Source organism: Perca flavescens, chromosome 24 (genome assembly GCF_004354835.1).
Source record: "Perca flavescens isolate YP-PL-M2 chromosome 24, PFLA_1.0, whole genome shotgun sequence".
NCBI lineage: Eukaryota > Metazoa > Chordata > Actinopteri > Perciformes > Percidae > Perca > Perca flavescens.
This window is the reverse complement of record NC_041354.1, coordinates 6,750,961-6,777,859: the sequence shown is the minus strand read 5'-3', so window position 1 is coordinate 6,777,859 and position 26,899 is coordinate 6,750,961. Positions and strand designations below refer to the sequence as shown.

General features: G+C 38.3%; 1 protein-coding gene across 1 annotated transcript in view; it reads left to right on the top strand.

The window, feature by feature from the left end:
• The window catches only part of LOC114551286 (gamma-aminobutyric acid receptor subunit gamma-3), a 140,233-nt gene that overhangs the window by 47,419 nt on the left and 65,915 nt on the right, over nt 1–26,899 (top strand). Inside the window, exons 4-8 of the mRNA XM_028572463.1 lie at nt 5,999–6,090; nt 6,538–6,669; nt 9,897–9,979; nt 17,331–17,468; nt 24,406–24,558. Coding sequence (XP_028428264.1) covers nt 5,999–6,090; nt 6,538–6,669; nt 9,897–9,979; nt 17,331–17,468; nt 24,406–24,558 — 598 coding nt within the window. The remainder of the gene's footprint in view (nt 1–5,998; nt 6,091–6,537; nt 6,670–9,896; nt 9,980–17,330; nt 17,469–24,405; nt 24,559–26,899) is intronic.

Below are 26,899 nucleotides of genomic sequence, written 5' to 3'. Positions count from 1 at the left end.
ACAGTTATCTCGAGACACTTTACAGAAAGAGTAGGTCTAGACCACAGTCTATAATTTACAAAGCTCCAACAATTCCAGCGATTCCTCCAAGAGCAAGCATTAGCAGTGGAAAAACTTGCATTTTAGGAAGAAACCTCGGACAGACCCAGGCTCTTGGTAGGCGGTTTCTGACGGTGCCAGTTGGGGTCAGGTACCAACAACTAACAATAAAAATAATAATAATAATATATAGTCCGACCAATAATCATTTATATAATTACAATTTGGCATATCTAAACACAATTCAACAATCATCACGTGCCTTAAGACTTTAGCTGTTAGCAATATTGCGGTTAAAAGAAACGGCGATTACGTAAAAGAAATTGACAATTAGACAACTATGTCTAAACATAAAGTACAGCTGAGGCTGATGGAAATGTAGTTTTGCAAGTACTTGGTACATGTATTGAACAAAGGGTTGCCAGATCATCAAGTGAGGTTTCCCCTATAGGCTATGTCACTCGTTAACTCAGTTTGACCATGCTCAACTTTATGTCTATGCTTCTTTCTCATCTACTACTAGTACTTCATCTCTTGCCACTCCTGCTATGTCACTAGTAGCAGCACTACTTGCAGATAAATGGACACTACTGCTGCCTCTACTACATCTAGCCCTGCTCCCTCTGTTACCAGTACAAACAAAAGTAAATCCTTTGTCTTAGAGTTGGACAAAGAAACACAGGTGTTGATTGTGCCTCAGGCCAGATGCTCAGTGAAGCACAGCCGACAGTTTGCATCATTTCCCATTTTGTGTTTCTTCCTTTCTTCACAAACAGACTTCAAGTAAACAGGTATGCAAATCATTTCCTTTTGTTTCTTTCAAAGGTCTTTCTATTTGATTCTTAGGGATGAACAAAACAAAAGCATGTTTATGAAATTAGATACACACACACACACACACACACACACACACACACACACAAAACGCATTCTTCAAAATGCCACTCATATCCGCAGGTAATGCACAGTTTTGTTTATTACACATGTGACAGAAGTTCATCACCACCCCTAAGCGGTGGTTGAATGGTCGTGTTTACCGTTATTTCTGCCCGTCCCACACAAGGGGCATCGCTGTGAGGCTGCCTGCGGGACACAGCAATGCTTTCTGGGTGAATGTGTTTATTTGGGGATTGGATATGAGGGCTTTGAGAATAAAATTGCATATTCAAATATTGTTCACGGTGATGAAGTAGTATGGGAATGAGCACAGAAATGGTCAAATGACTCAGAAAAATCAAATACTCATAATTATCTTTCTTCTTCTTCTTGAGGGATTGAAAATGTAGTCCAGCGACCAATTTACCAAGGTCTGGGAGATATAACTATTTCACTTATAAATATTTATACAGAGAATGCGGCATCGGTTTTGCCTGAAGAAATACATTAGTCAGTGATCTGTGCTTAAGTTTGAGATTTCCTTCACTGCAAAGCATAATATAACAAAGAGCAAGACAGTATTTTAGAGCTCATCGGATTCTTCCTGATCAGCAATGAGGCAGAGAGTCCGTTAAGAGGGAGATGTAATTGTGAAATACTGATTGGAGGCTCAACTGACTTTATAAGTTGATTAAGAAAACCAGCATAAGAGAAGAGATCGTAACACCAGTGGTGGAAAAAGAACTCCGATCCTTTATTTAGCTAACCGTGTAAGAAGCATCTTAAATCCAAAGTGAAAGTACTCCTTTTGGTTTATTATTGGATGATTACATTCTTGTCTGCTGGGTTTACTTTTGAGCTGCTGGAAGGCTTGAACATCTGTTGAAGGAAGTGTATCACTGACGGTAGCTTAAAGGCCCGGTCAACCAGAATTCTAAATGGCAAAGTATTGCAGCAAAATAATTCCAATAGCCGTTTGCTGCAATTAGTGGATTTGCTCACATGGGCAAAGTGTCAAGTTCAACTTTGGTGACCTTTTACTCACAAGGTCGTGCTGTTGACTAATAGCAAACTTGCTGACTTTTGAGGGAATAAAGAATGGAAAAAATGGAAGAAGCTACTGTAGCTTAATAGCTGCAAAGACCTTTTCCACGGGCAGACATTTTGACCTGTCGTAGTAGGAAAAGTACAGTTATAACCTTAATGATGGCTGCATTTCACGGCTGTGTGCATGCTGGATCTAGAAAAGCTTACTGGGAGACTTTAAGGTGCAGTTTACTCCAAAATCAAAAATACATATTTTTCTTCTTACCTGTTGTGCTATTTATCAATCTAGATTGTTTTGGTGCCCAGTGTTCTGCCGTAGAGATGTCTGCCTTCTCTCCAATATAATGGAACTAGATGGCACTCGACTTGTGGTGCCTTAAAATGCCAAAACAATACAATTAAAGAACTTAACAGCAATGTCTCTTTCCAGTAATCATTAACTGGTTACTCAAAATGATCCACAGATCTTTTGTGAGCAGTTTCATGTAGGAACTATTTTCTTTGTAACAAACTACACCCGCCAACCGTATCACTGCACAGAAGGAAGCGTACTCATGGACGAGAGCTGTAGCTGTAGCGTTAACCAGTGCAGGTGAGCTACTCTATGAGTATCAAACTATTAATTGTACCAATAAGCAAGAGCTTCTTGTCCATAAGTATGATTTCTCCTCCCCAGTGATACAGTTGGCAGGTGTAGTTAGGTAGAAAATAGTTCCTAGGTAGAAGGGAAAATATGTATTTTTGATTTTTGGGTGAACTGTCCCTTTTTAATGGAACTGAGCCATTGTTAATGTTATCAATTTTATGAAAGTGTTCTGCTTTTGTTTTTCTTTAATTTGAATTTACATTAGGTAATGAATGTAGGAATAAGCAGTAAACAACGGAATACTCTGCTTAATTATTGGTTTAAAATGTTAATACCAGGAAAGACTTTCATCACCGACCGTAACACTTTTTTATTGAAAGTTTGCAATCCAAAACATTCAGGCGAGAACATTTCTGGTTTAGTAAATATGAAGATTACGATCAAGCTAACTAAAAACAAAGTTATAAAGATATAAAGTATCAAGTGTATCTTCCCTCTTGGGAAATATGTGTTGGTACATGGATGTGGAAAATGTGGCTGAGCGACGTCTGTAATTGGTGACGATCAGTCCGCCTGAAATGATGCAAAAATGATGAGGCTGGATAAGGAGGCAGCTCTTTGTTCTGACGCTGTTGAAGTCAAGCTGATTAATTTCACTCAGACTTGCTTTGCTGTCAACATCCTTTGGCTTTAATAATGGATTTCATTTTATCAGATTCTGAGTGGTATTTGCATTCCCAAATAGAGTAGGGCCAGATTTGTTGATTATTACCCACCTTTGTAACACCAAGTTAATTTGCAGACAATCAGTGTTTGCTGAATGAAAATGACAATGCTTTCAGAGTGTGTTGCTCTCATTTGATATGGCAAGAGGATTTTTATGTCAAATGATAATATTCGGCAAAAGTTTATCATTTTTTTCAAAATATATAAGATGATCAAAAATTTATCATGTGGGAGTTTCCCAGCACTTCCTGTACCTACAGTATCGCCAGCTGTGCAAAACTTAGTCAGTGACAGGAAGGAAATAGTTTATCCAATTCTGAATATTTTAAGAGCTAAAATAAAATATTTATACCCTAAATAATGAACTTGCAACTCGCTGTCTCTGACTTTATTTGTTGGACTTTCCCAGCAGAGAATATACAATACAAGTCACCCTTGATTATCTCACCTAAAGGTTTGCGCTTCATTGTTTTTTTACCAATAGCGGTGAGGAATGGACTTTTGTAATGGATCCCCAGTGGAGTAATGCAAGCCTTGTAGTTAATTCAGTCAGATATTTCACTCTGCTTCATTGTTTTGCATTTTGCCCGTGAATAATGGACCTGCTTCAGTGCCTTGTCTTGTAAGTGTAGTTCCCAAAAGGACCCAGTGGAAGCAGAAAATCCCATTTTCAGAGTGTTCATCTGCGCCAGGCGTAACATATAACACTTTGTGGTTTGCTGTCTTCGTCTGAGTTATTGGTGTGCACGTCTCCCTATAATTATCCTCCAAAGGTCACGCAAGCCGACAGTAACAATGGGGATTCTGGCGACAGATGTATAGGAAGGTCGGGCCTCGTCTGTCTGTTTTTCGAAAAGGTCGGAAAAGTCAGAAAGTGAGTGACACTTTGTGATGTATGGGGTGCTGCATGTGTACCTCACTCACTCTAAACATGAACACACTGCGATATATCTTTTGTTGGCTCACTTTAGAAACTTTTGATGAGGATAAATATAACAAAAGTTCACAAATGAAACGGTTTCTGTCCAGAGAAAGTCCTACAGTATAATTGCAGATTCTCCCCTTGAACCCAGATCATTTTTCTCTCCAAACAAGACAGGATCATTCCAAGATAGTCTCACATAATAGTCTCTGGAATGCCAATATTTTTCTTTTCCTACATTTTACATCATCTAAGGATTGTAAATTGCTTCCAAAGAGTTCTCACTGTCTGACCTTATCATTGAAGTATCCGTTGGCCTTGTTTACATTCTATAGAGGGCTTCCAGCTGATGCACTGACCTTCTGCCGCCCACGTTGGAGGTCCTCAGCAGCTTAGCACTGGGAAGCTTTGAATAGCTTGTCCTATTTCCCAACTGACTCAAGGGGTATGGAAATGTGTTTAACATCTGGGCTGTTTCAGATTGAGCATACAGCACCATTTATCTTCAAATATTAATATAATCTTTTATATTATTATTATTATCAAATAACAAATGGTACCCTCTAGTATTCTTCAAAATGATTCCATAACATTTGTGATGGACTCAAAAATGAGATTTTAATCTCAGTGGAATTTACTTGACTTGTTATATTGTCTCAGGAGAGAGAGAGAGAGAGAGAGAGAGAGAGAGAGAGAGAGAGAGAGAGAGAGAGAGAGAGAGAGAGAGAGAGAGAGAGAGAGAGAGAGAGAGAGAGAGAGAGAGAGAGAGAGAGAGAGAGAGATTTAGCGTTCAATTGTCAGTTTAATGGAGTGGTGTCGGATGTAGGGTTGTTTCCACTTTCACAAAGAAAAATAATGGTCTAATAGAGTAAAGTAGAAAGAAAAAGGAAAAAACAACAACATTGTAACATTGTAGGAAGGGCATGCACCAGCTTTTGAAGGCGTTCTAACCTAATGTTCATATATTTACAGTAGCCATTATGTGACTGCAACCACAATACTTTCATGTACAGCACAACATTTCATTTTACTGATACAGTATAGCAACAGTAGTGTGCTATTTGGAGTGTATCCTAAGGTGTGGGTGAGTGAAGACAGCTGTGTATCCAGCTGTCAGCTGAACCCAGGTCTTTCCAAATGTAATATAAAGATCAATGAATGACACTCTCTGTCAGCTATATTTTGCCAGGTTATATTTAGCCATTATTTGGATGCATGTTCTCTTGAGGAATGAGAAAGTCTCTGAGCTGGGTGGTTACATTAGTAACTTGTCACTTGGCTGCACTATACCCAAAAGTTGAAGACCTTTTGCTTTACATATGTATATTTGCAACATATTCCAAGGTTGGAGGATTAGGAAACATATACTCAACTTTGTGTTTAACATATTGTGTGATTAAAAAGAAGGAAACGCAATGCCAACCAGACAAATACTGTTACCTGCTATGTAAGGAAATTCTGATGCATCGTTCTTATGCAAAAACTTCTCACAATTAGAAGAGGGGTCATTGCTGAGATGAAAAAAAGTGCTGAAGTAAACAATTTGTGAGATGGTGTAATTTTAATTTTAATTTCCATATCAAACGCATAATCCGTATTTGAGTGCTTTCCGGTTAGTGCTGCGCTGCTTTAGTATTTCCTTTTGAAGTGGACACATTTGTGTTCAAACAAACACATTATCAGCTCTTCCAGAAGGACTGGGCCGAGGCCGCTCAGCACACACACTTCATCCATCTCTGTCTCAATGCTGCTTTAAAAGGGGTTGTCAGATCAGTATATTGAGTCTACTTTTCTCTCCCCAGGAGTACCAGATCGATATTATCTTCGCCCAGACCTGGGTGGACACCCGTCTGCGGTATAACAGCAGCAGCAGCATGCGGCTAACCCTCAACAGGTATGCTGGTTTTACTGCAGATATACAGCTTCATTTCAAATTCCCGTATCCTGTATATCAGCTTCGTGGCTGCCGCATTGATAACTATTGATAATTACAGCAGTTTATATTTAGCAATGCTTTTAAATGAACTCCAAGACACTGCTGTGACTCTTTCATTTCCACTGTAGCAACTATTGTGTTCCAACGTTTTCCTACTGTGAATATCTCATTTGAGAACAATATTCTTCTCTCTCAGGCAGAGGCCTGTAATTAATGGAACAAATTGATTGATGTATTTTGTTTTCCCTGTGTCGCCCGGGTATTTTGTTATCCTCTTATTGGGAAGTGGAGCTGCGTTATGCATTTCAGAGAAATCTGGAGGGATTTAACAGCAGTCATTTCTCACCTTCTGAGCCTTGCTTTTTCTTCTTCGTGTGTCTCTTTGTCTGCCTCTTATTCAACTAGCAATATGGTCGGCTTGATCTGGCTGCCCGACACCATCTTTAGAAATTCCAAGAATGCCGACTCTCACTGGATAACAACGCCCAATCAGCTGCTCCGGATCTGGAACAATGGAAAAGTACTCTACACACTGAGGTAAAAGACACACAAAGTACAGTATGATGCAAGAAACAAAAGCCTGTGTAGAGATCCAAGAAAGAAAGGTACACAGTGAATCAAATAGCAACCAAACACAGTAGAAAAACGTACATTCATTGTAAACTTTAACTGCAAACCGTTGATAGTGACTAAATCCACTTATTCACTGAAATCAATATAAAAAGGCTTTAGAAAGACATCTGTTACATTACCTCAGAATTAAAACAATGTGCTTCATGGATTCTTCTTGTCTTCTTTGAAAGTTTGTGAAAGCATAACATCCCAATTTGGGCCAAAGGAAGGAAGCGAGCAGCAACGTACAAACTTGTCTTACTCATTAATAGGCAATTATGGGTGCATTTTGCATATTAATTCAAGCTGCAGTCATCTTAAATTAATGTATGTTGCAGTAGTTTCCAATAGTGACTCATTTCAGCAGTGGAAAAAAAAGCTCAAAAAACAGTAAATTCTGTGTTCCCATCAAGCTTGTTAGTAGGAGCACTCGTAGGTATGTGCATGTCAGAGCACCCACATGCTGTCCTTGTAGCCCCCGGTTTCAAATCCCAAAGAGCAAAACAAAAAAACACGTATATAAAACCTGCTTTTTCTGCTTAAAATTAGCGTGTGTCTGCTTGGACTAGAAAGTTCAGTTCAGCTGACTCACTCCTCCCTAACCGTGATACAGTCAAGACCCCAAAGAATATTATCATAGGGGTACGAGATTAGAAAAAGCTGATATGCATCTTTTATTCTTTTTTCTTTTTTTAGAAATGTAACCATAGACAGTAGAGATACAGACAGGAAATATGCAGAAAAAGGGTTATGATATGCAACAATGGGCCTCAGCTGAAATCAAAGCAGGGACACCACGGTTAGGTGTTACTGTATGCATGTTGTTACCACCTACGCATACGCAGCATACACTTCAGTAGAATTTGAACTACTCGTGGTCTGGTGGCTTGGCTTATTTTAGCTTCTACTTCAATCAGCACAGTTAATATTTCTTCCCTGCATTTAGTTTTCACTATTGAAATTATAACATCTTAGCATTTGCTACAAAGCATGCTGTAACTCAGCACAGAAGAATAGAAACTTCTCCTACAACATGTCAACATGTCATGTGTTACTGCTTGTTTTCTTTTGCTCCCTCTGACAGCTTCTCAGTGGTAGAGAAATGACACACAGGGGAGGGCTGTGGGTGTGAGTGTGCATGGCCTTATGACAAAATAACCCTCACCGTGTCAGTGTCTACAGACAAAACACTCAGGATTCAGGCGGACACGTTCTTTTTAAATTTGAGTGGCATCTGGGTTTATGAACCATCAAGCTCTGACATGGGCTTTTTCTGTCTTGAGGATCCAATTCCACCTGCGTATCCAGGATTTCAAACAACACCTTGGTCAAACAGCAAATACCACCATGAGTGTTTGTTTTCATGCCCTTGGAGGAACAGATGCTCATCTCCTGCTGCATGATGTATCATCATCAATCATTAATCCAAAATGTGTACCAAAATGACTGTAAGGAGAAAAACACTTCTAATATTGACCTATAATCTAACTCATAATTGTAGGGGAATAATTAGGGGTGTTTAAGGGGTTAATAATACTGTCATTTTGAGCTTCCAACAAGTTTAAAACTGCACTGAATGTTTTTTCATTAACAGTAGCTCTAATGATCAAAATGAAAGAGATCACTAACTAACACACAGAGAACTTCCTCCCGAATCTGATAAACTCCCTGTACACTTCGTGCCCAGCACTTACCGGCAGACACAGTTAGCAGCTAGCTGGTAAACATAGTGGAGCATTTACCAGCTAAAGAGACCAATATTTGTCCCAGAAGTTAGTGAAAACTAGCTAAAACGATAGATAATATTGCAGTTATGTACATCAGGTGACGAGAACAATGACTCCAAATGAATGCTAATGTTGTATAGATAGGCAACTGTTGCTAAAATGTTCGCCAAAACTGCTTTATAAGGTGATTTAATATGTCAGTGTTGTGTTTTCAGCCTCCCAAGTAGCTAACAAATCAATTCATGCAGCTTTGATTACACTAAAGTCTACAGATGGGATTCTTTCCACAGGGTATTTTCATCAAACAGATTTCCTGCTGCTTGAGTTTGATGGTCACTTATGTGTAGAATTGTTAATATATACGCTTACCATTCACCTTAATTGTTCTTTATATTCTGACAAAGATGTGTAACAAATGTCTTTTATGTATGGCATAGGTTTGATTTCGCAAAGCATAGGCCTCTAGATGTTGACTCATAAAATTACACAAATGGAAAAACATATTCTCTCTCAAAATTCCTCCTCACAACCACAAACCTCCCACAAAATATTTGGCTTTGATTAGCTAATTTCACTTCTGCTAATGTGTGCCTCTGTGATGAATTTGAAAGTTATTGTTTCATAAAAGGATATTAAGTCTTAAAGAGGCGTATGTTTGGGGGTGTATTTGTATTGGGTGATACATCTCTCACACTCGCATCTTCGCAGTGTCACCTCAGCTCCACATTCTTACCCAAATTTGGACTTGTATGCAAATTGGGACTGTGCAGTACATCATCTACACTTTGTTCACCAACAAACAAGACAAGCGAGTCTAGCCTCTTGCTTTATATAAGGCTCGCTTTGTTGTGCTTTCAGTCAGTCAATTAATGAGAAGCTGTACCGGGGACAAGGACACAACAATCGTAAGAAAAATCCCATTTTCATGATGGTCTCATTATTATCGTATCCAGTGAGAATGTATTTTAAGATAATGTATTGAAGGACAGTAACGTGCATGTTAAACTAATTCCCTGTATCTTTGTGATCACCGTTGCTTTCTCAAAACATCTGGTGTCTTGACTTGTCCAGTGATCATAGCTAAGTACTCCTGTTTTTAGCCGCTTACATGCCTCCGGGCCCTGACCTATAAGTTAATGCTGTCTTCGCCAAAAACATGTCTGAAGCTGATGATAAAACAGTTCTGTCATTTTGAGTGATTTTACACGTCAACCAAGCAACCAAGTGTGATCCTGCACCATCTGGCTCGAAGCCAGTGCTAGATATGCAAAAAGTGTGTTATTTGATATAAGTAGTGATGAGTACTGTGCATTCACATCATATGCTTCATGGTCCAAAAAATGAGCGATCTAAAGCGCTTTTAGTGCCTCGAATGTCTTTTGTCTAAGTATTCCTCACCCTCCTTGTGTTTCTCTCCCTCTTCAGGATGACCATCAACGCAGAATGCCAGCTGCAGCTCCATAATTTCCCAATGGACGAACACTCCTGTCCTCTCGTCTTCTCCAGCTGTGAGTATTGGCAATAGCATAACACATACGCACACACACACAAATATGCACATATTCATGCATAGCTACGTCTGCTAAAGTAGCAGAGGGTTAGGGTAAGGCTTTGTAAACACAAAAAAGAAATCCAAATAGCAAAATGATCACTATTGACAGAAATAAAGCTCCAAAGATTTCTCTATGCTACTGTAATACGAAATGGGCCGAGCAGGTCGAAATGAAGGCACAGTTTGATGGCAAAACCATTACCAAAACTGAACTGTGCTACCTGATGAGCACAAACATAACCTCAGCTGCTAACCCATCTCGACACAAGCAGGTTGATTTTTGTGAAAGGCCCTAAATGGATGTGTCCCAGTTTTGACTGTGGATTAACTGCATCTATAGTGGGATCTTTGCAAAGCCTGTCTCAAATTACTGTATGGGCCAAAAAAGTTTGTGTCGCCACAATATTATAATTTAGCAAGACTACATAGATAAATCATACCATCTGCAATTCACAGGATTTGTTCCATAGCTAATGTACAGATCAACTGGAAGTAAAAAGGTGAAACATTAACCACATTTTTAAAAACACATTGAATGTTGCATAGTAAGACAGGATACAGGATATGTAGCTTTTGTTTTCAATGTTTTTTTCTTTTTGTTTGATTGATTTGATCAAGGTGTGTATGGTGAACACCGGGCGGAAAGTTGAAATATTCCCGTTTATCATTAAGTTGCTTGATAACATATAAAACGGACATTCAATTCTTGAGTTGCTGTATGTTTGCTGGGTATTCTTGTTTTGCTTCCTCACTGATATTTTTAACATGTTTAAAAAAAAAAAAAAAAAAAAAAAAAAAAAAAAAAAAAAGGAAATAAATCTAGTGCTGCTTTACAAGACCTAATGCCGGAGTTTTAAATATAAGTTGAAGCAAAGACATTTTTGGAACTGCAAGCCTGTATTCATCTCTCAAGAGGAATGCTGTATGTGAGGGAAAATGAGTTTAACAGCCTGAAGTTGTCAGTTCAACAATGACGTTTGAAAAAATCACAGGGAGATTTTTGCTAAAACTTTTGAAACTACTTTGACTCTATTATTTCTTTAAACAAACACCTAACAACTTTTACTGGCTTCTTCATCATGTTGCACTGGACTGAAGCTGCCATGGGCCATTAAAAGTCAGGGAAAATAGGCAAGAGGGACCTGTGGGAAAAATTGTGTGACTGTTGCATTAATGCTCTTTTGTCTTGTGCTGTGGTGCTGAACTGAGAGCTCCTATTGAGTAACTTGTAATAGTCTTTTAATTCACATTTCTCTCTCTCTTCTCTCTCTCTCGCTCTCTCTCTCTCTCCTGTTAAAGTCTATAGTCTCTTAGCCTCTGTGTGTACCCCAATAAAACAGTGCCGCAGATTTACACCTGCATTTCGCACACATTGAATTCCAGATGCAATTTAGTCCACAGCGGTCAGTCTGTAGCGATAAATCGGTCGCAGCTGCTATTTTGTATACATTTCCTTTCCTTTCTCCCATATTTTACACCCTGATTATAGTTCTGCCTCTCATTGGCTCATCAGATTTAGCTGGGAAGGATGGAGAGGATGAACCGAATGCATTTAGCCACAGTGAGGACCGCAGCAGAGATACTATTGACTCTAATAAGGAGACTTAGCTTAAGAGTGTATCTTTGATTTTTCTAGCAACACACACTGTTTAGCTATAATGGTTTTTAGGCATGTAAGTGAGAAAAAGATCAGACGTCACAAAGTGCTTCATAATAAAGACAAAATACATAAAATAGAGCCATTATAAAAATCACTGTGAAACGATTCTGAATTTGACAGGGACTGGTGTCACATGAGACCTATTTGAGACATTTGGACCCCTTGTAAACAATACAGAGATGTCTTACTGCACGTGAAAAGGGAGTTACAGTAGTCTAGACGGGATGAAGTAAATAGCGTGAATAATCATCTCTATCTCAGCTTGAGACACAATAGGCTTACACTTCGCAATATTTCTCAGCCGGAAAAACAAGTCATTTTCTTTTTTCCTTTTTTATAAGGACAACGCACATTAATCAACATTTCTGTAAATGTGCCAGCGTTAGCCAGCCGGCTAATTTTCGACTCCAGTCGTCCCATTAACCAGTACATATGTTACGTTACCCATCACCAAAATCACATTTGATTTTGTATGATGGAACATTCTTTTGACCAGACATCTTCCAGTGCTAGATATAATTTAATTTAGGTAATAATCCTTATGTGATGTGCCTACAGATGGCAGTATTTGACTCAGGCCGTTATTAAACCTTCTCTCAGCATTGAGTTTGGATAATCAATTGACTATTTTCCAGCATATACACAAATTGTTCACAGTGTGATGAGACCCGATGTCACAGTACTGTAGGCAGTGAAAAAGCTATTGACCGCAAATGGGCTTCCATTATGTCTCTGCTCTCAGTGAAAGGATTACAAATAAAATAACTTTTTTTTTTTTCACCCAGACCATGGAACCGTGGATGGACATTTTTTCTGTTTGAAGCCGCAACAGATGAGCAGCTAAGGTCTTCAATAACACTGAATTAAAGCCTTGAAGTTTCATTTGATGAAGCTGAATGCTGCCATGTTGATAGCTAATTGCTCAAACATATTTAGCTAAAAAAAAAAAAACACTGCATCATTTCACGGTGTATGTTTTAGATTTGGACATCTGGTCTATGTTTATAGAAAATGTCCACATCTTTTAACTTTGTTCGTATGCACGTTTAATTTTTGTGGACAGCAGCACAGACATCCCTATCTGCATATAGAAGTTAAGTCTTTTGGAAGAGCCGCTCTCCAGATGTCCATATGACTCTGATAAGATATTCATGAATTTAGAAGTTCTAAAGAAACAATGTCTGTCAGTCATGGCGTGCTTTTAGATGAAGAAGCAAATTTGCAGGTGTTTTGACAGGTTATCTCAGCCTGTTTTTCCTAAACATGTTGCCAGCCTACGAATGACATGTTCCACGGCAGATGGAGATGACGGAGACGTGGTGACTTATAGTCTTTCTCAGTCTTTGTACATCCCACTCTGCCACTCTGTTTTTGTGCTCTTACACGCTGTAACATCAACCTCTCTTACCACTCCAGGCGGGTGGCTGTTAATGTATTACGATACTGCTGCACAACAATATTCTGTTTCTTCATCATGAAGCAAATCAGAAGCCGTTTTGAATGTCGAAAAGACTATCATTTTAGCAGACCCATCACTACTGTTTGCTGCCTATTATTTAAATACAGAACGGCTCAGTTACACCAGTTGCAAAGTCCTCGTACAAAATGCAAATGGAACTTCATCTCAGTGCTTTTAAACCAGGCGAGTCATTTTCAGTTTTAAAAAAATTCACTCACTGTCACTGCTGCCCAAATAAGCTGAGGACCTCCATCATGCCCACCACAGGGTTTATTACATTATTTGAAACTAGGAGTGGGAATCACCAGAGGCCTCACAATATGATATAATCACAATACTTATGTCACAATACGATATTATTGCGGTTTTAAACGTATTGCAATATTCTGCGATATATTGTAATTTATTACCTTTTTTCCAACTTATGTCCCCAAAAGGAAACGATTGTCAAGCAGACAAACTGACCAACACATATATAATAATAGATCGATACTTGGCGTCTGTGTATCCATACAGTATTGCCACTGAAAATATCCCCCCACACACACACACACACACACACACACACACACACACACACACACACACACACACACACACACACACACACACACACACACACACACTTGAAACCCCATCACAGGGGTTTGGAATGGTAATCATGACAAGTTGTCACTCAGTTTTTGTGCTCTTACATGCTGTAACATCTACTGCTATCAACTGATACTGCTGCACAACAATATTTTGTCTCTTCATCATGAAGTAAATCAGAAGCCCCACCCTCCCCGTTATGACTATCAATTGTATTTATTGAGATATGACGTTATATAAACATGATGAATGCCTCAATGGCCTCACTAGTCTTTCTTATTAATTCTAAGTACTGTTTGATAGCCAGTGTATTCCTGACACCTTGCAAATGTGTTTAGAATTCATGTTTTTTTAGTTTATTCCCTGTATAATACCTTTTTTTTCTGACGACTGGTGAGCTCAGTATAAAAGCCATGAAAAGCCTAACTGTGATTACAAGGAACCATGCAGTTATCCACACCACAGGCATAGCCGCAATCACTTCCTAGAACACCCTCTGTGGTGCTATATTAGTAGGATATTTACATTTGTACTGCACTTACCATTATATATGAGTAATGGTATGTCTGTCAGAAAATACTGGCCATGATTGAGCTCTAGAGGATACTTGGCTGTGTGCAAGAAATGGTAAAGTACGTAACATTTCTTTTTGCTTCGTGTCAATCAGCTGAAAGCTACAGGGAGTCACTCATTTGTCAGAACTGCATTGTTAAAAACTCCATGTTATTAGCATGACTTCAACAGACATACAGTATAGATATTGCAAAAATCTATGCTGTATATTGAACCCAGAAGATGCTACAGCTATGCTAGCAGTGCTTTGAGCTAAATGCAAATATTTGCCTACCTATAACATAACAAAGTGCAGCTGAGGCTGATGGGAATGACTTCAGTTTTGCAGGTACTTGCTCATAAACCAAAGTATTGGACGAATCAAGTTTTTCACCCGACAATGACTTTCTCGCTAGATTTGACTTTTAACACCCCTTTAGCAACATTTGACAAATTGAGAATGTGCTGACAACCAGTCACTGATCCCCATTGTTTTTTCTGGGGAACACTTTGTCCTTTTTCGTTCTGTATTATTTAACTTGACTTGACTTGACTGTTTTTAAATACACCAGGTTTACAAGACACTTCAGACACTTCAGTTCCAGGTCTGTACAACAGGCTACATAACATGCATTGAAATTAAAATGAAGATTTGGATGCATATTTGGCATAAGCAGCTTGAGAAATAATAATAGCTAATGATTAAGGTAGTTAGAATCCGTAAGAAACCCATATACCATTGTATATGGTATATGGGCTAACACCAATCACGTATGTTGAAGACTATCATTTTAGTTGTCCTATCACTATTATTTGCCTCCTATTATTTAAATACAGAATGGCTCAGTTACACCAGTTGCAAAGTCCCTGTATAAAATGCAGAAGTAACATCATCTCAGTGCTGGTAAACCAGGCAAGGCATTTTCAGTTTAAAAATGTAATCAGCAGTCACTGCTGCCCAAAAAAGCGTAGGACCTCCATCATGACTGCCACAGGGTTTGTTACATTATTTGAGAGCCCGTCACAGGGGTTTTGGAATGGTTAATCATGAGAAGTTTTCACTCTGTTTTTGTGCCCTCCCAAAGCAGCTGACGCCGAAAATAAAACTGTTTAATGACCTTCTGTACAGGTATGGCTGTCGAAAAGAGTTGCTGCTCTGCAAAAGTTGGGAAAAATTGTGCTTAGAGTCGGCTGTTTTCTTTCCCCTCACTACATGATAAGTTAGCTTTACTAAGCACACTGTAGTGAATTTCAGACAAAATCCTGAACTTTAGGTTGATAAACATGGTTTCCACCTTTGAGACAAATGAAATGAGCTTTTGAGTTTGGAAAATGTCATAAAACTTTAAATTAGGATCATCCTGAAGAGGATCATTCTATTCTAGGCAGCCCTGAGATGCACCTTTTTTTTTTTTTTTTTTTGTTGAACTACGTGAATGATAGGTCTTGCTTAATGTTAATGTTTTAAATAGGTACATAACCATAGCTATGGAAGCTTATTTGAAAAAGGGGGGAAACATTATATTAATGTTCATAATATGAAAAGGATGTCCAATAGCTGCAAGGCAAGTTTATTTGTATAGCACAATTTATACATAGGGCAACTCAAAGTGCTTTACAGAGGCAAAGAAGCACATTGCAAACAAAAACAATAAAAGTACATTGAAGAGACAAAAGGACAATTACAACAAGCTGCAGTATCACTACGGCTTATATTTCTTCACACGAGACGAGCAGAATCCAAATTTCAATTTGACTTTAAATTCCTCCTATATCTACTGGCATATTGTTTTCACTGGCAGATAAACCTGGACTTTGTTTACAGTTTTATGGCAGAAGCGGACATCCCTCGTCTTATTTGCTGGCAGGATAGACGGGGGATATCTGAGCCAAAGCAACAGAAGAGTGTAGTTTATAACATTGTGGAAGAACATGTTGCTTCAGGGGGCTTTTAAAGGCATGAAATATGACTAACATTTTGTAGCTATGAGGATACACTGGTAACACAATGGTAATACTGTTAGCAGTAAAGATAATTGTACAAACACACCAAGAGAAATATGATGGCAATAACGTTTGCCATCTATATTAGTGTTGGTTGCATGATGGTGATTGCTCTTCTTGGTTATAGATGGCTATCCTCTAAATGAGACTATTTACATAATTAGTCTGGGTTCTACTACAGGGGACAACAAGGCTAGCTCATTATTGCTGTCACTCATTTTTCTATGTAAAGTTGCTTGTCAAATGAGCCCAGCTTCTTTTTTTACACTGTTATTAGCTTTCATAGACATTTTTGTGTGTTGTTTTGCGCTTGATTTTAACTGCTTCACCCAGCAAGGATCTGCATGTAAAATCCTGCAGTTTTAACACTGATAACTGGCTCCAGCTTTAAAGCATTTCAAGCAGGTCATTGTAACGGTGAGCACCACTTCTTCTCCACGGAAAAGTACTTTCACACGTCACTGAAGTGTAACAATAGGCTTCTCACAGAAGTATGTAAGAGATGCATAGCCTATAATCTTACACTACAGAAGTGACCCTTTTACATCTAAAAAGTCAAGCCATTTCCTTTTTTTTTTTTTTTTTTTTTTAACCTTAGAGTAGTCTTGCCTTTTCCCAACCAAGATAACCGTATAGTGCAATAAATGCTGCCCAAGTTTTACCATTTAAATATCATTTTAATAAACGGCAGGCCTAAGACTTAATTGACTTGAAACAGGTACAATTATTAATCCACTAAAATTAGGACTTCAACACTGAGTAATACATTTAATTAATTACATGGAAGGGTGGATATTTGTTCACTGTGGGTGCACCTCATCAGAGTCCAAGCAAACAAGTTTACCAGCAATGGCTCAGTTGGTCTGCAGTCCACTGAATTGCCAATGAAAACTTACTATGTACATTTGTATAAACCAGGTATAAATCATGCATCCAATAAAATCTGCATTGTTGCAATAATCTAACCTGTAATCTTTGATTTCAACTTTTATCTGTCGTTTTTCTTTAACACTTTTAACTTACACTCTGTGTGGTTTTCAGACGGCTACCCGCGGGACGAGATTGTGTACAAGTGGAACCGGAACTCGGTGGAGACCTCTGACCAGAAATACTGGAGGCTTTACCAGTTTGATTTCATGGGGCTCAGAAACACCACAGATGTGCTCACGACGACAGCAGGTAAGAAGGCAACGGCAACATAAGGTCAACAACTCCTGAGTTGAGATACAAAACAACTGCATTTCATGGCACTATGACTGATACAAATAATATAAAACTTTATAAATCCTTGCAGGGAAGCTCTTTTTTTTTTCCCACTTCCACCCTACCTTTCGTGGAGGTCAGAGGTCAGCTTCTGCTGTAGACTAACAGCTGGAACTGGCTTGCTGTTCTTCAAAATAAGAAACTCTTGAGCCCCTTGCCTACCTCAGGCAGGTAATCGTATAACTACAAGCTCATAAGTATTCCCCTCGGGTGTAAGGGTAAATAGATTTTTCCACTGACATTAATCACCAAGATTAAAGATTAAAAAGGAAGTTTAATTATTCACTCCTCCTTCTCTCTTCCCATGTTTTCAGTGCGGTTATTAGGCCTTGTGTTCTTAGATGATTTAATTTAAGTGTGTTTAGAAGGCAGAGAGAAATATTGTTGCTCCAACAAGTGCCTGTAATTTTACCTACAACTAGAACGGGGTGGACAAGTTCCTTATCCATTTTTAATGCTTTCGCGTGACAGATTTTAACAGCTTAATAAGTGAAGCATTATGAATGTGGGAGGTAGAGAAAGAACATGACGCAGCGATTGTTAACCCCTCTTAACCTTGTTTACGAAGTGCATGTATTCCTTCTAGTTTGTGCTATACGGTCTTTTGTCTTTGGTGCTCGGGTCTGCATAATGTGACCTAATTCAGCTTTCAAAGAGCCGTGCATTAATATTCGAGGAACAGGAGTACTCAGTGTGATTAGGAGAGAGATAACAAGGAGTGGCATCAAATTATTAAGGAGCTCAGTGGAAATTAGTTGTACAGCTTCATTTTGCAGAATGTTAAAGTACTGTAGTGTTTGTCCCGGTACACAAACATGACATGGCTATATCAAATACAGTATATCCTTTTTAACTGAGCACGTTAACAAATCTGTTTAACTATATCACCTGTGCTCATCAAGTTTGTATCTAATGAGAAATTGTATCTTTGTGTTTCTGATCACACAAAAAAAGGGGACTAATGAGCATCCAGAGACACATTGATGGCCTTCTAGATTATATGTATTCCTGGACTCTGCATCGAAAAAACACTGCCAAACTCATTTTCTGCTGAGATTCTCAATAGCAACAGCAAACCTACACATCTACCTCATGCTGTTTAAGAAAATTAGCCGTTTTCTCATTTATTACCTCGTTTCTTTTCCCTGTTTCACTTGCCGGAGCTCCATCTCCACGCGCATGATGATTAGATCCCCGGCTAAAAATACCTATCATTAATTTACATGACAAACTTCGAAAGTGCTGCGTTTCTCTTCCTCTCCCTCTTATTTCCCTCTCTCTTTGTCTCCTAACTCTCTCTCTCTAAAGCTTTATCCTTCATCCCACATAAACACATGAGGTTTGAGACTGTTTTAATGAGGACAGAGTGGACAGATCCCTGGCCACAGCGCCACTGGGGACCCCCGCCACAAATCCACCGTCGTTATCAATTCAGAGGCGTCCTCTTCAAAAGGCCCCAATGCGGAATCCCCAATACTTTAGTGCTTTGTTCTACTATACCATCGCAAATTCCCCAAAAGCTCCCATTATTCCTTTTTCTGCCGTTACATTGTAGCAATTCTCGCAATTGTTCTTCACTTTTCTTTCTATTCAAGTCCACCTTGGAAATTCTTCAAATGCCCCTTGTAAAGAATCTGTTGTGAAATTGCTGACAGAGCTATGCCTTGTTCTCTGATTGTGTCATGGATCGCAATACTGATATTCCAATTGATGTTCCTTCTCTGCTTGATGTATGAGATCCTTCCTTGTACATCCTTTGACTCTGTGCTCACTTACCTTCCGCTGACCTCATAATAAAATCACAGTTGGAAAACAGTTCTACCGGAAACGTCAGCCATTTTCAACAAATAGCGATTGGTGATAACGTTACCTTAATAAGCCAGCTAGGTACAGCTGATAAAATCGGTCTTGTCATTTCAGCCGACAAATCAAGAGCCACCTGCTTTTGTCTGAAATTGAGTAACCATTTTTTCCAAAATAAATTACCAATAATCTTGTGTGTAAAATCTCAAACCGTTATCATTGTAAACTGCACATGTGCCATGTTCAATGACTAATGGCTATCAAATACATAAAAAAATAAAGATAAGATAAAACCATTCACATAGCCTTCATCACTACACATTCAGCTAGCAAAAACAAAATTAAGCTATGGAATCACTAACATTGCTTAAACAAGCCTTTTACATAATAAACACTTGAAAATAGTACAGCTGATTTTGCTTCTGTCACAAAATCTGGTTGTTATTAACTAAATTATTAATAACATCCCACAGTGATGAATTAATTTCCAAAACATGTAGCCATACAAAGGTGTGGAACGATTTCCGAACTAGTATAGGAAAAGAAATGCACTCTTATACATGTTGTTTTTTTCTTTTTTATTTATTTATTTGTTTATTTAAAAGGGACAATGCACATCAATTGACATTTTTAGTTTACACTCAAAATGTAAATGTGCCAGAGTTAGCAAAAAAGCAAATTTTCATCTGTAGTCCCTTTTCACTGCAATTGTGGGTCAGTGTAGTGAAGAAGACACAATAACATTTCAGCTGAGTTGTCTTCATTAATGAAACGTGTTTTTCTAAGAATTTTCCTCGCAGCTTCCAAACGGAAAGTAGACCTGACCGTATGGCATGTAAACGGAGGGGTTGTTTGCTGCAATGCACAGTTGGAGCACAGAAGTCGCCACACTGCTGAGTGGGTGCACACAGCTATCAATAGTCCATCTGGGAAGGTACATTTTCGTAGCCTCCATACAACTCATACAGCAAGCTACACAGCATTTGGCAAAAAGACGCTTCTCTTCCGTGGATAAACCTGTCAAGTGAGATGCTCTGTGAACTGTGTCCAGCTTGGTCTTGCAGTGTTATACTAAGAGGAAGGAAGTGGAGAATATTTCAGGACAATTGTTTTTATTTACCCCTGTTGGTATCTATTAATTTATGTATTTATCTAACCAGCAATATCTTCCAATCCTTACCCACTGGATTGCTTTAAAAGAACACACTCTATCTCAGACATCTGTGTAATTTGCTCTCAGGACCAGCAATATGACAGTGGCAGTAATTCATTAGCCTATGATTCAAAAAATAAGGTTTGAATATAGAATAACTTCTTGTGACTAGTGTGTTTTTATCATCATATAGTTTTTATTATTCTGTAATGGGCCATTCTGCTGTGTGCTTATCTTTGGTACTTTATGTATATTTTGGTGCTAATACTTTTGTACTTTTACTTAAGTAACAATTTGATTGCATGAGTTACTTGTATGCTGTGGTATTGGTACTTTTACTTAAGTTAAAGAGCAGAGTACTTCTTTTACTGTCTATAGTATTTGAGAGAGGATGTCAGTGTGGAAGTAAGGTTTTGGCATGATTTAGACTGACTCTTCAACGTCAGCAGCACTGTAGAGGCTTTTCATTTCCGGAGCAAACATCTGAATTTATAGTTGATAAGTGTTCATCAAATATTGCCTAGATTAGTCCCAGTCTCAATCCTGTAGACTGGCTTGGGATATTTAAATTTATATTTTATATTCAGTGTGTAGATCATTATTTCTCAAAGTATGTTTTTGTTTACCTAATGCTTGATGATGAGCGAGTGAACCGTCGGGTCAAAAAATAAGCAGTAGCCAGAAGTTTTCATTAACAACATGACAACGAATGTCCGCTTCTATTAGTGTCCCTCTACAGAGAGGTGTTTAGAGTAGTGAATTTATTTAACAATAAATGCTGCATTGGACATAAGGACGACAGACTGTCTGAAGTTAATTGAAATAACTAAACATTTATATTAAAATGGTCAAAACCTGGGCATTGTCAAAAAGAAACAACTGAGGTAGTGTGCATTACATGCTCACATCTGCAGGTAATAAACATTTTTATACAACGTTGTAACCGTGACACGACACTCTTTTCATTCCACCTAGCGATTCAAATTATTATTTCAATTCTATGTAAAAGTTGAGCATGAGGTGAGATTCGTCTGAGAGCCTAGGACAAAAGGTATTTTTCTACTGATGTTTTATTCAATCTGAGATCCTTTTTATATGGAAGCGCCTGAGTGGCAGCAGATTCTCAAACGACATTCTTCAGTAATATTTAAAGTAATGTTTGTCTGAACTTTGTCAAGGTTACAAAACACTGGCTTTTGTTCACCAAGCGTTGTAGCTCAGTGTCTCTCTACTGCTGTCACTTAACGCAAGCAGTAACCAGCATCGTACTGTAGAGGCAGCAACATTTTTATTTTGTATTTATTATAATAATCCCCATTAGCTGACGCCTAGACGACCAGCTAGTCTTCCTTGGGTCCAAAACAACATTTAATCAGACAATATTAAAACATTTCATGACATATACAGAAAAGAAATAAAATAAATACAACAATATCTGCTTACAGAACTTAGAAAACAGACTAAAAAAAAATATTAAAATTAAATAAAAATAATAATAACAAACCAAACAAATAGAGAATATCTTGAAAACAAGTTATATATTACAGTAAATTACATGGCTAACATTAAGGTAGCTCACATAGACAAAGAAGAAAATCTAATATTTTTAACCATACAATAAGATTTAAAAAAGAGAGAGAAAGAGCTCTCATGATAAATAATTTAAGTGAAGGTAAGATTTGACTTTCTTTTTAAAATGTAGCTTTCCTGTGATAAAGTGAATGTTACTTGGGATATTATTCCACAAAGAACTTGCCCTGTAAATGAAAGGATTGGATTTTGGTAAAGGTGCAAGCTTCTGGCCCCCCTACTGGCTCCTTTTCTTAAATAAGTATGGATATCTGAACTGTAAATTATGCTATTAAAAATAAATGATGGTGTCTGAGTTTGAATAACAGAGTGCAACAAAGTAAGCACATTGGCTAATAGTCTTTTTTCAACACTCAACCATTTAAGACGTTCATGCATTTTAACAACATTGGACCTAGATTGCACATCAGAACAAGTCTAACTGCTTTGTTTTGTGCTACTTGAAGTTTTCTAAGTAGGATTTTGAAGCGGATGACCAGATAACTGAGCAATAATCCAAGTGGCAGAGAACTAAAGAGCAAACAATTTGCCTTAGCAAAAAAGAAGGTAGAAATGGTGAGCATTTCCTTGTGGTGGCAACTGCTCTGCCCATCTTAGAAACCATATGGTCAATGTGATCGGACCACGACAATGCACTATCAAGCCGTAGTCCTAGAAGCTTAACTTCATTTACTTGTTTTACAGATTGACCTGCAACTTCAAGATTCAGTTCAGGCCCACTTGCTAATTTATGTTTAGAGCCAAATATCATGCAGACTGTTTTTGATGCATTAAGCACAAGATTGTTTGTTTTTATCCAATTAAGTACAATGTTGAGCTCGCTAGATAGAACCAGACAGTGCCAGACAATGTGGGAATTGGGTGTTTGTGATTTTGTCTGGCTGGTCAGAGTGAATGGGAATAGGTCTATGGCTTCCACTGCTGCTGTACAGTGATAGCAGTGGGCACAAGTAAGTGCCTAAAGGGCTTCATTTTGCACCTGGGTGGGATGATCCCATTCCAGACGAACGTATCATCCTGATTCGTCATGTGGGGAACATAAGTGACTGTACAAAATAACGTGTCAATTAGGGGTGGGAATCTTTTACCATCTCACGATTCAATTCGATTCCGATTCTTGAGGCCACGATTTCATTCAAAATTGATTTTCGATTCAAAAAGATTTTAGATTCAAAACGATTCGATTTTATCCATAACGATTTCTAATCGGGTTTCTGATCATGATCTACTCTCATCTGCTTTGCTATACAGAATGACAAACTGAGACATTAAAGTGTCTTTTTCACATTTTAAGTTCAATTCTCAGGGAAGTGCCTTTTATCAAAAACATTGTCTGTGTCTCCATTGCTACTCATTAGTAGCTAGCTATAAAATAAGTTGGAACAAAAATAAAGTGCTTCTTCATAATACAAAATGGTTGAAAATAGATGCATTTCCCAGGAAAGTTGCAGTTTACCACAAATATCATGTAGGACACAACCGGTGAAGACAAAAAAACATCTATATTGGCGACCTTTCTTTTAGTCTCATTGTAAAGCTGTGGCACAGCTGTCTCAGGACGGTATGGCGTACCTCGGCTCCGCTGTCTGTAACACGCAGACGAACCCCTCGTTCTCCACCACACTGTAAGGCCTTAGGTCTTTGGCGATGAAGCAGGCGATGGACCGAGTTATTTTTTTGCCCTCTCGGAGTTGGCAGGAAGTTTCGTGAAGCACTGCAGTGTGCGTTCGTCTGCAGCTGGCGGCTGACTCTGCTCCGTGTCGCTGAGCTCCGGGTGATTAATATGAGCCCGCGCATTTGTTGTGCTGCCGAAGTACTTGGTCTTCGTTTTGCAAAGCTTGCACGCTGTGTCCAGCGCAGTGCTTCCAGGCATTCGGTAAAAACCGAAATGACGCCAAACTTTAGCTTTAAGTGAAGACGGGGCTGGTTGGATCTCCCTCTCATCCATATTTGCTTCGTCTTTGTTATAGTGATTTGCCACTCACGTTCAAAAACCGGCTGCGTGGTGACGTCCGGACGTCCCGTATACGCTAGTTACAAAAATGGAGGACGAACAGCCAGCTGATTTTATTTATTTATATTGATTCTGAATCGTTGCGAATGAGAATCTAGATTCTTCTGTGAATCGATTTTTTGGCACACCCCTAGTGTCAATCCATCCAATAGTAATTGAGATATTTCAGTGTGGACAAAAGTGATGTACCAACCGACTGACATTGCCATCCCTAGAGCCACACCGGTAGCGTGGTTAAAAAATATTTTCTTAGACAATTGACTGTTTATATACTCTATTTTCTCTTTCAACAGGTGAATATGTGGTGATGAGCGTGTACTTTGACCTCAGCCGAAGAATGGGCTACTTCACCATCCAGACCTACATCCCCTGTATCCTGACTGTGGTCCTCTCCTGGGTCTCCTTCTGGATCAAGAGTGATGCCACGCCTGCAAGGACGGCCCTAGGTAACGACAACCCGTGTATCTGTGAGGGGAACATTTCAAAATGACTAGTATAACTTAATTCTCCGTGGGAGCAGCAATTTGTGGCAATACATTTTCTGTTACACCCACCAAATTGGCAAATATCTAATTTCTCTCCTGTGGTTTATCAGCACGGAAGTGATACTTTCACAAGATAATATAAAACTCCCTGCCATTGCTCATTCAATCTGTCGCTGAGTCCAATATGAGGAAAATGAATCGGAAGTTGATGGCAGGATTTAAAGCTTTTTTGATAATTCCTATTCAATCTGAGATTTGGACAGCTTGATAACAAAAAGCAATAATCTCTTTTTTGATTTGGAACTGCAATATTAAAACTCAGCCTCCGTTGCAGTAGTTATTACCAGCAAAAGCAATCATATTACTGGAATACTTGCACATCACTCAACATTGTTGTGGAGTGAGAGAACAAATGGAAAAAAAGCTGCGATATCTGTGTTTGTGCATGTGTGTCATACTGTACATCAGCCATTCACAAATGAATCTGCATGTTTCACCTTTAGCCATCTTTGAAATGTATGTCCCATCAAGTCTTTCTTGTTTGCGTTTCATCCTTAATTGTAGAGTTGATGTTATTTTTCTTTGCATGAGTTGACAATTATTTTTGAATTATTTTCCTCCCCCGCTGCATGCCTACCATTAGCTTATTTGCTTTCCTGTGGATGGTGATGTTGTGCTGATGGTCCCTATTTAAGGTGGAATTCAAGGTAAGTGTTTTGCGAGTCAATGTCTATATACTGTATGTGAGTGATTATATAGACTGTATATCCAATTTGCAAAAATATCAACTTAGGCAGAGGTTCCATCAGTTCAACTTTATTTTACATGTTAGTGGAGATAGCAAATTTAGAAAAGAAATATACCAAACTTGGAAGTCTGAATTCAAGAATTATGTGCAAAAACATGACATCTACAATATTCCCACTTTAGAATGGTGCAGGCATGGAGTTTGAATATTTATTTCACTCTAAACATCTTAAGACACACCTTTTATTGATCCCAAGTGCCGGAAATTCGGACACCAATACAGATATAGAAATTAAAAGACATAAATAGTATAGGTATACTATATAAAACGAAAATATTAATCAACATAGAGCTATACATGAGTATTTGGAGACTGCTGAATTATAAGGTGAAGTGACCGTAGCAGAGTCAGCAATCAATGTTAACAGTGTATACCAGGCTAACATACAATATGATTAAGTAGTGGTACTTAGTGTTTGGCTGTCTTAATAAATAAATGTTATATAAATATAATACAGAATATGATGCTAAAATCAATAACATATTAACATAATATAGTGAAATATGGGGAATTATGATATAGTATTTGATAGGAAGTATAGAGTTCAACATGAAAGGTGGTACTGTAGTATAACATAATACAGTAGAGCAATATAACAGAATAGAATATCAAATATAGTACAGTATAGTATGGGTATAATGTAGCAAAGTGTAGGAGTAATAATGATACTATATAATGGGTAGGTATAGTATTTTATTTATATATATATATATATATATATATATATATATATATATATATATATATATATATATATATATATATATATACACACACACACACACACACACACACACACACACAGTACAGGGCAAAAGTTTGGACACACCTTCTCATTCAATGCGTTTACTTTTGATTTTCTTGACTATTTACATTGTAGATTCTCACTGAAGGCATCAAAACTATGAATGAACACATATGGAATTATGTACTTAACAAAAAAGTGTGAAATAACTGAAAACATGTCTTATATTTTAGATTCTTCAAAGTAGCCACCCTTTGCTTTTTTATTAATAAGGGAAAAAATTCCAATAATTAACCCTGACAAGGCACACCTGTGAAGTGAAAACTCATTGAGAGAACACCAAGGGTTTGCAGAGTTATCAAAAAAAGCAAAGGGTGGCTACTTTGAGGAGTACATAGTTCCATATGTGTTCATTCATTGATGCCTTCAGTGAGAATCTACAACGTAAATAGTCATGAAAATAAAGAAACCCATTGAATGAGAAGGTGTGTCCAAACTTTTGGCCTGTAATGTGTGTGTGTGTGTGTGTGTGTGTGTGTGTGTGTGTGTGTGTGTGTGTGTGTGTGTGTGTGTGTGTGTGTGTGTGTGTGTGTGTGTATATTTATATATATATATCTCGCAAGGTATGTAGTAAATGGTGATCTGAGTGGTTTCCACGGCTGTTGTGCATGACAGCAGCTATGTGTTTTGCACCTGGGTGGGGTGATCCGGTGGCTGAATGAGCTGCCCATCTGCCACAGCTCGCCATA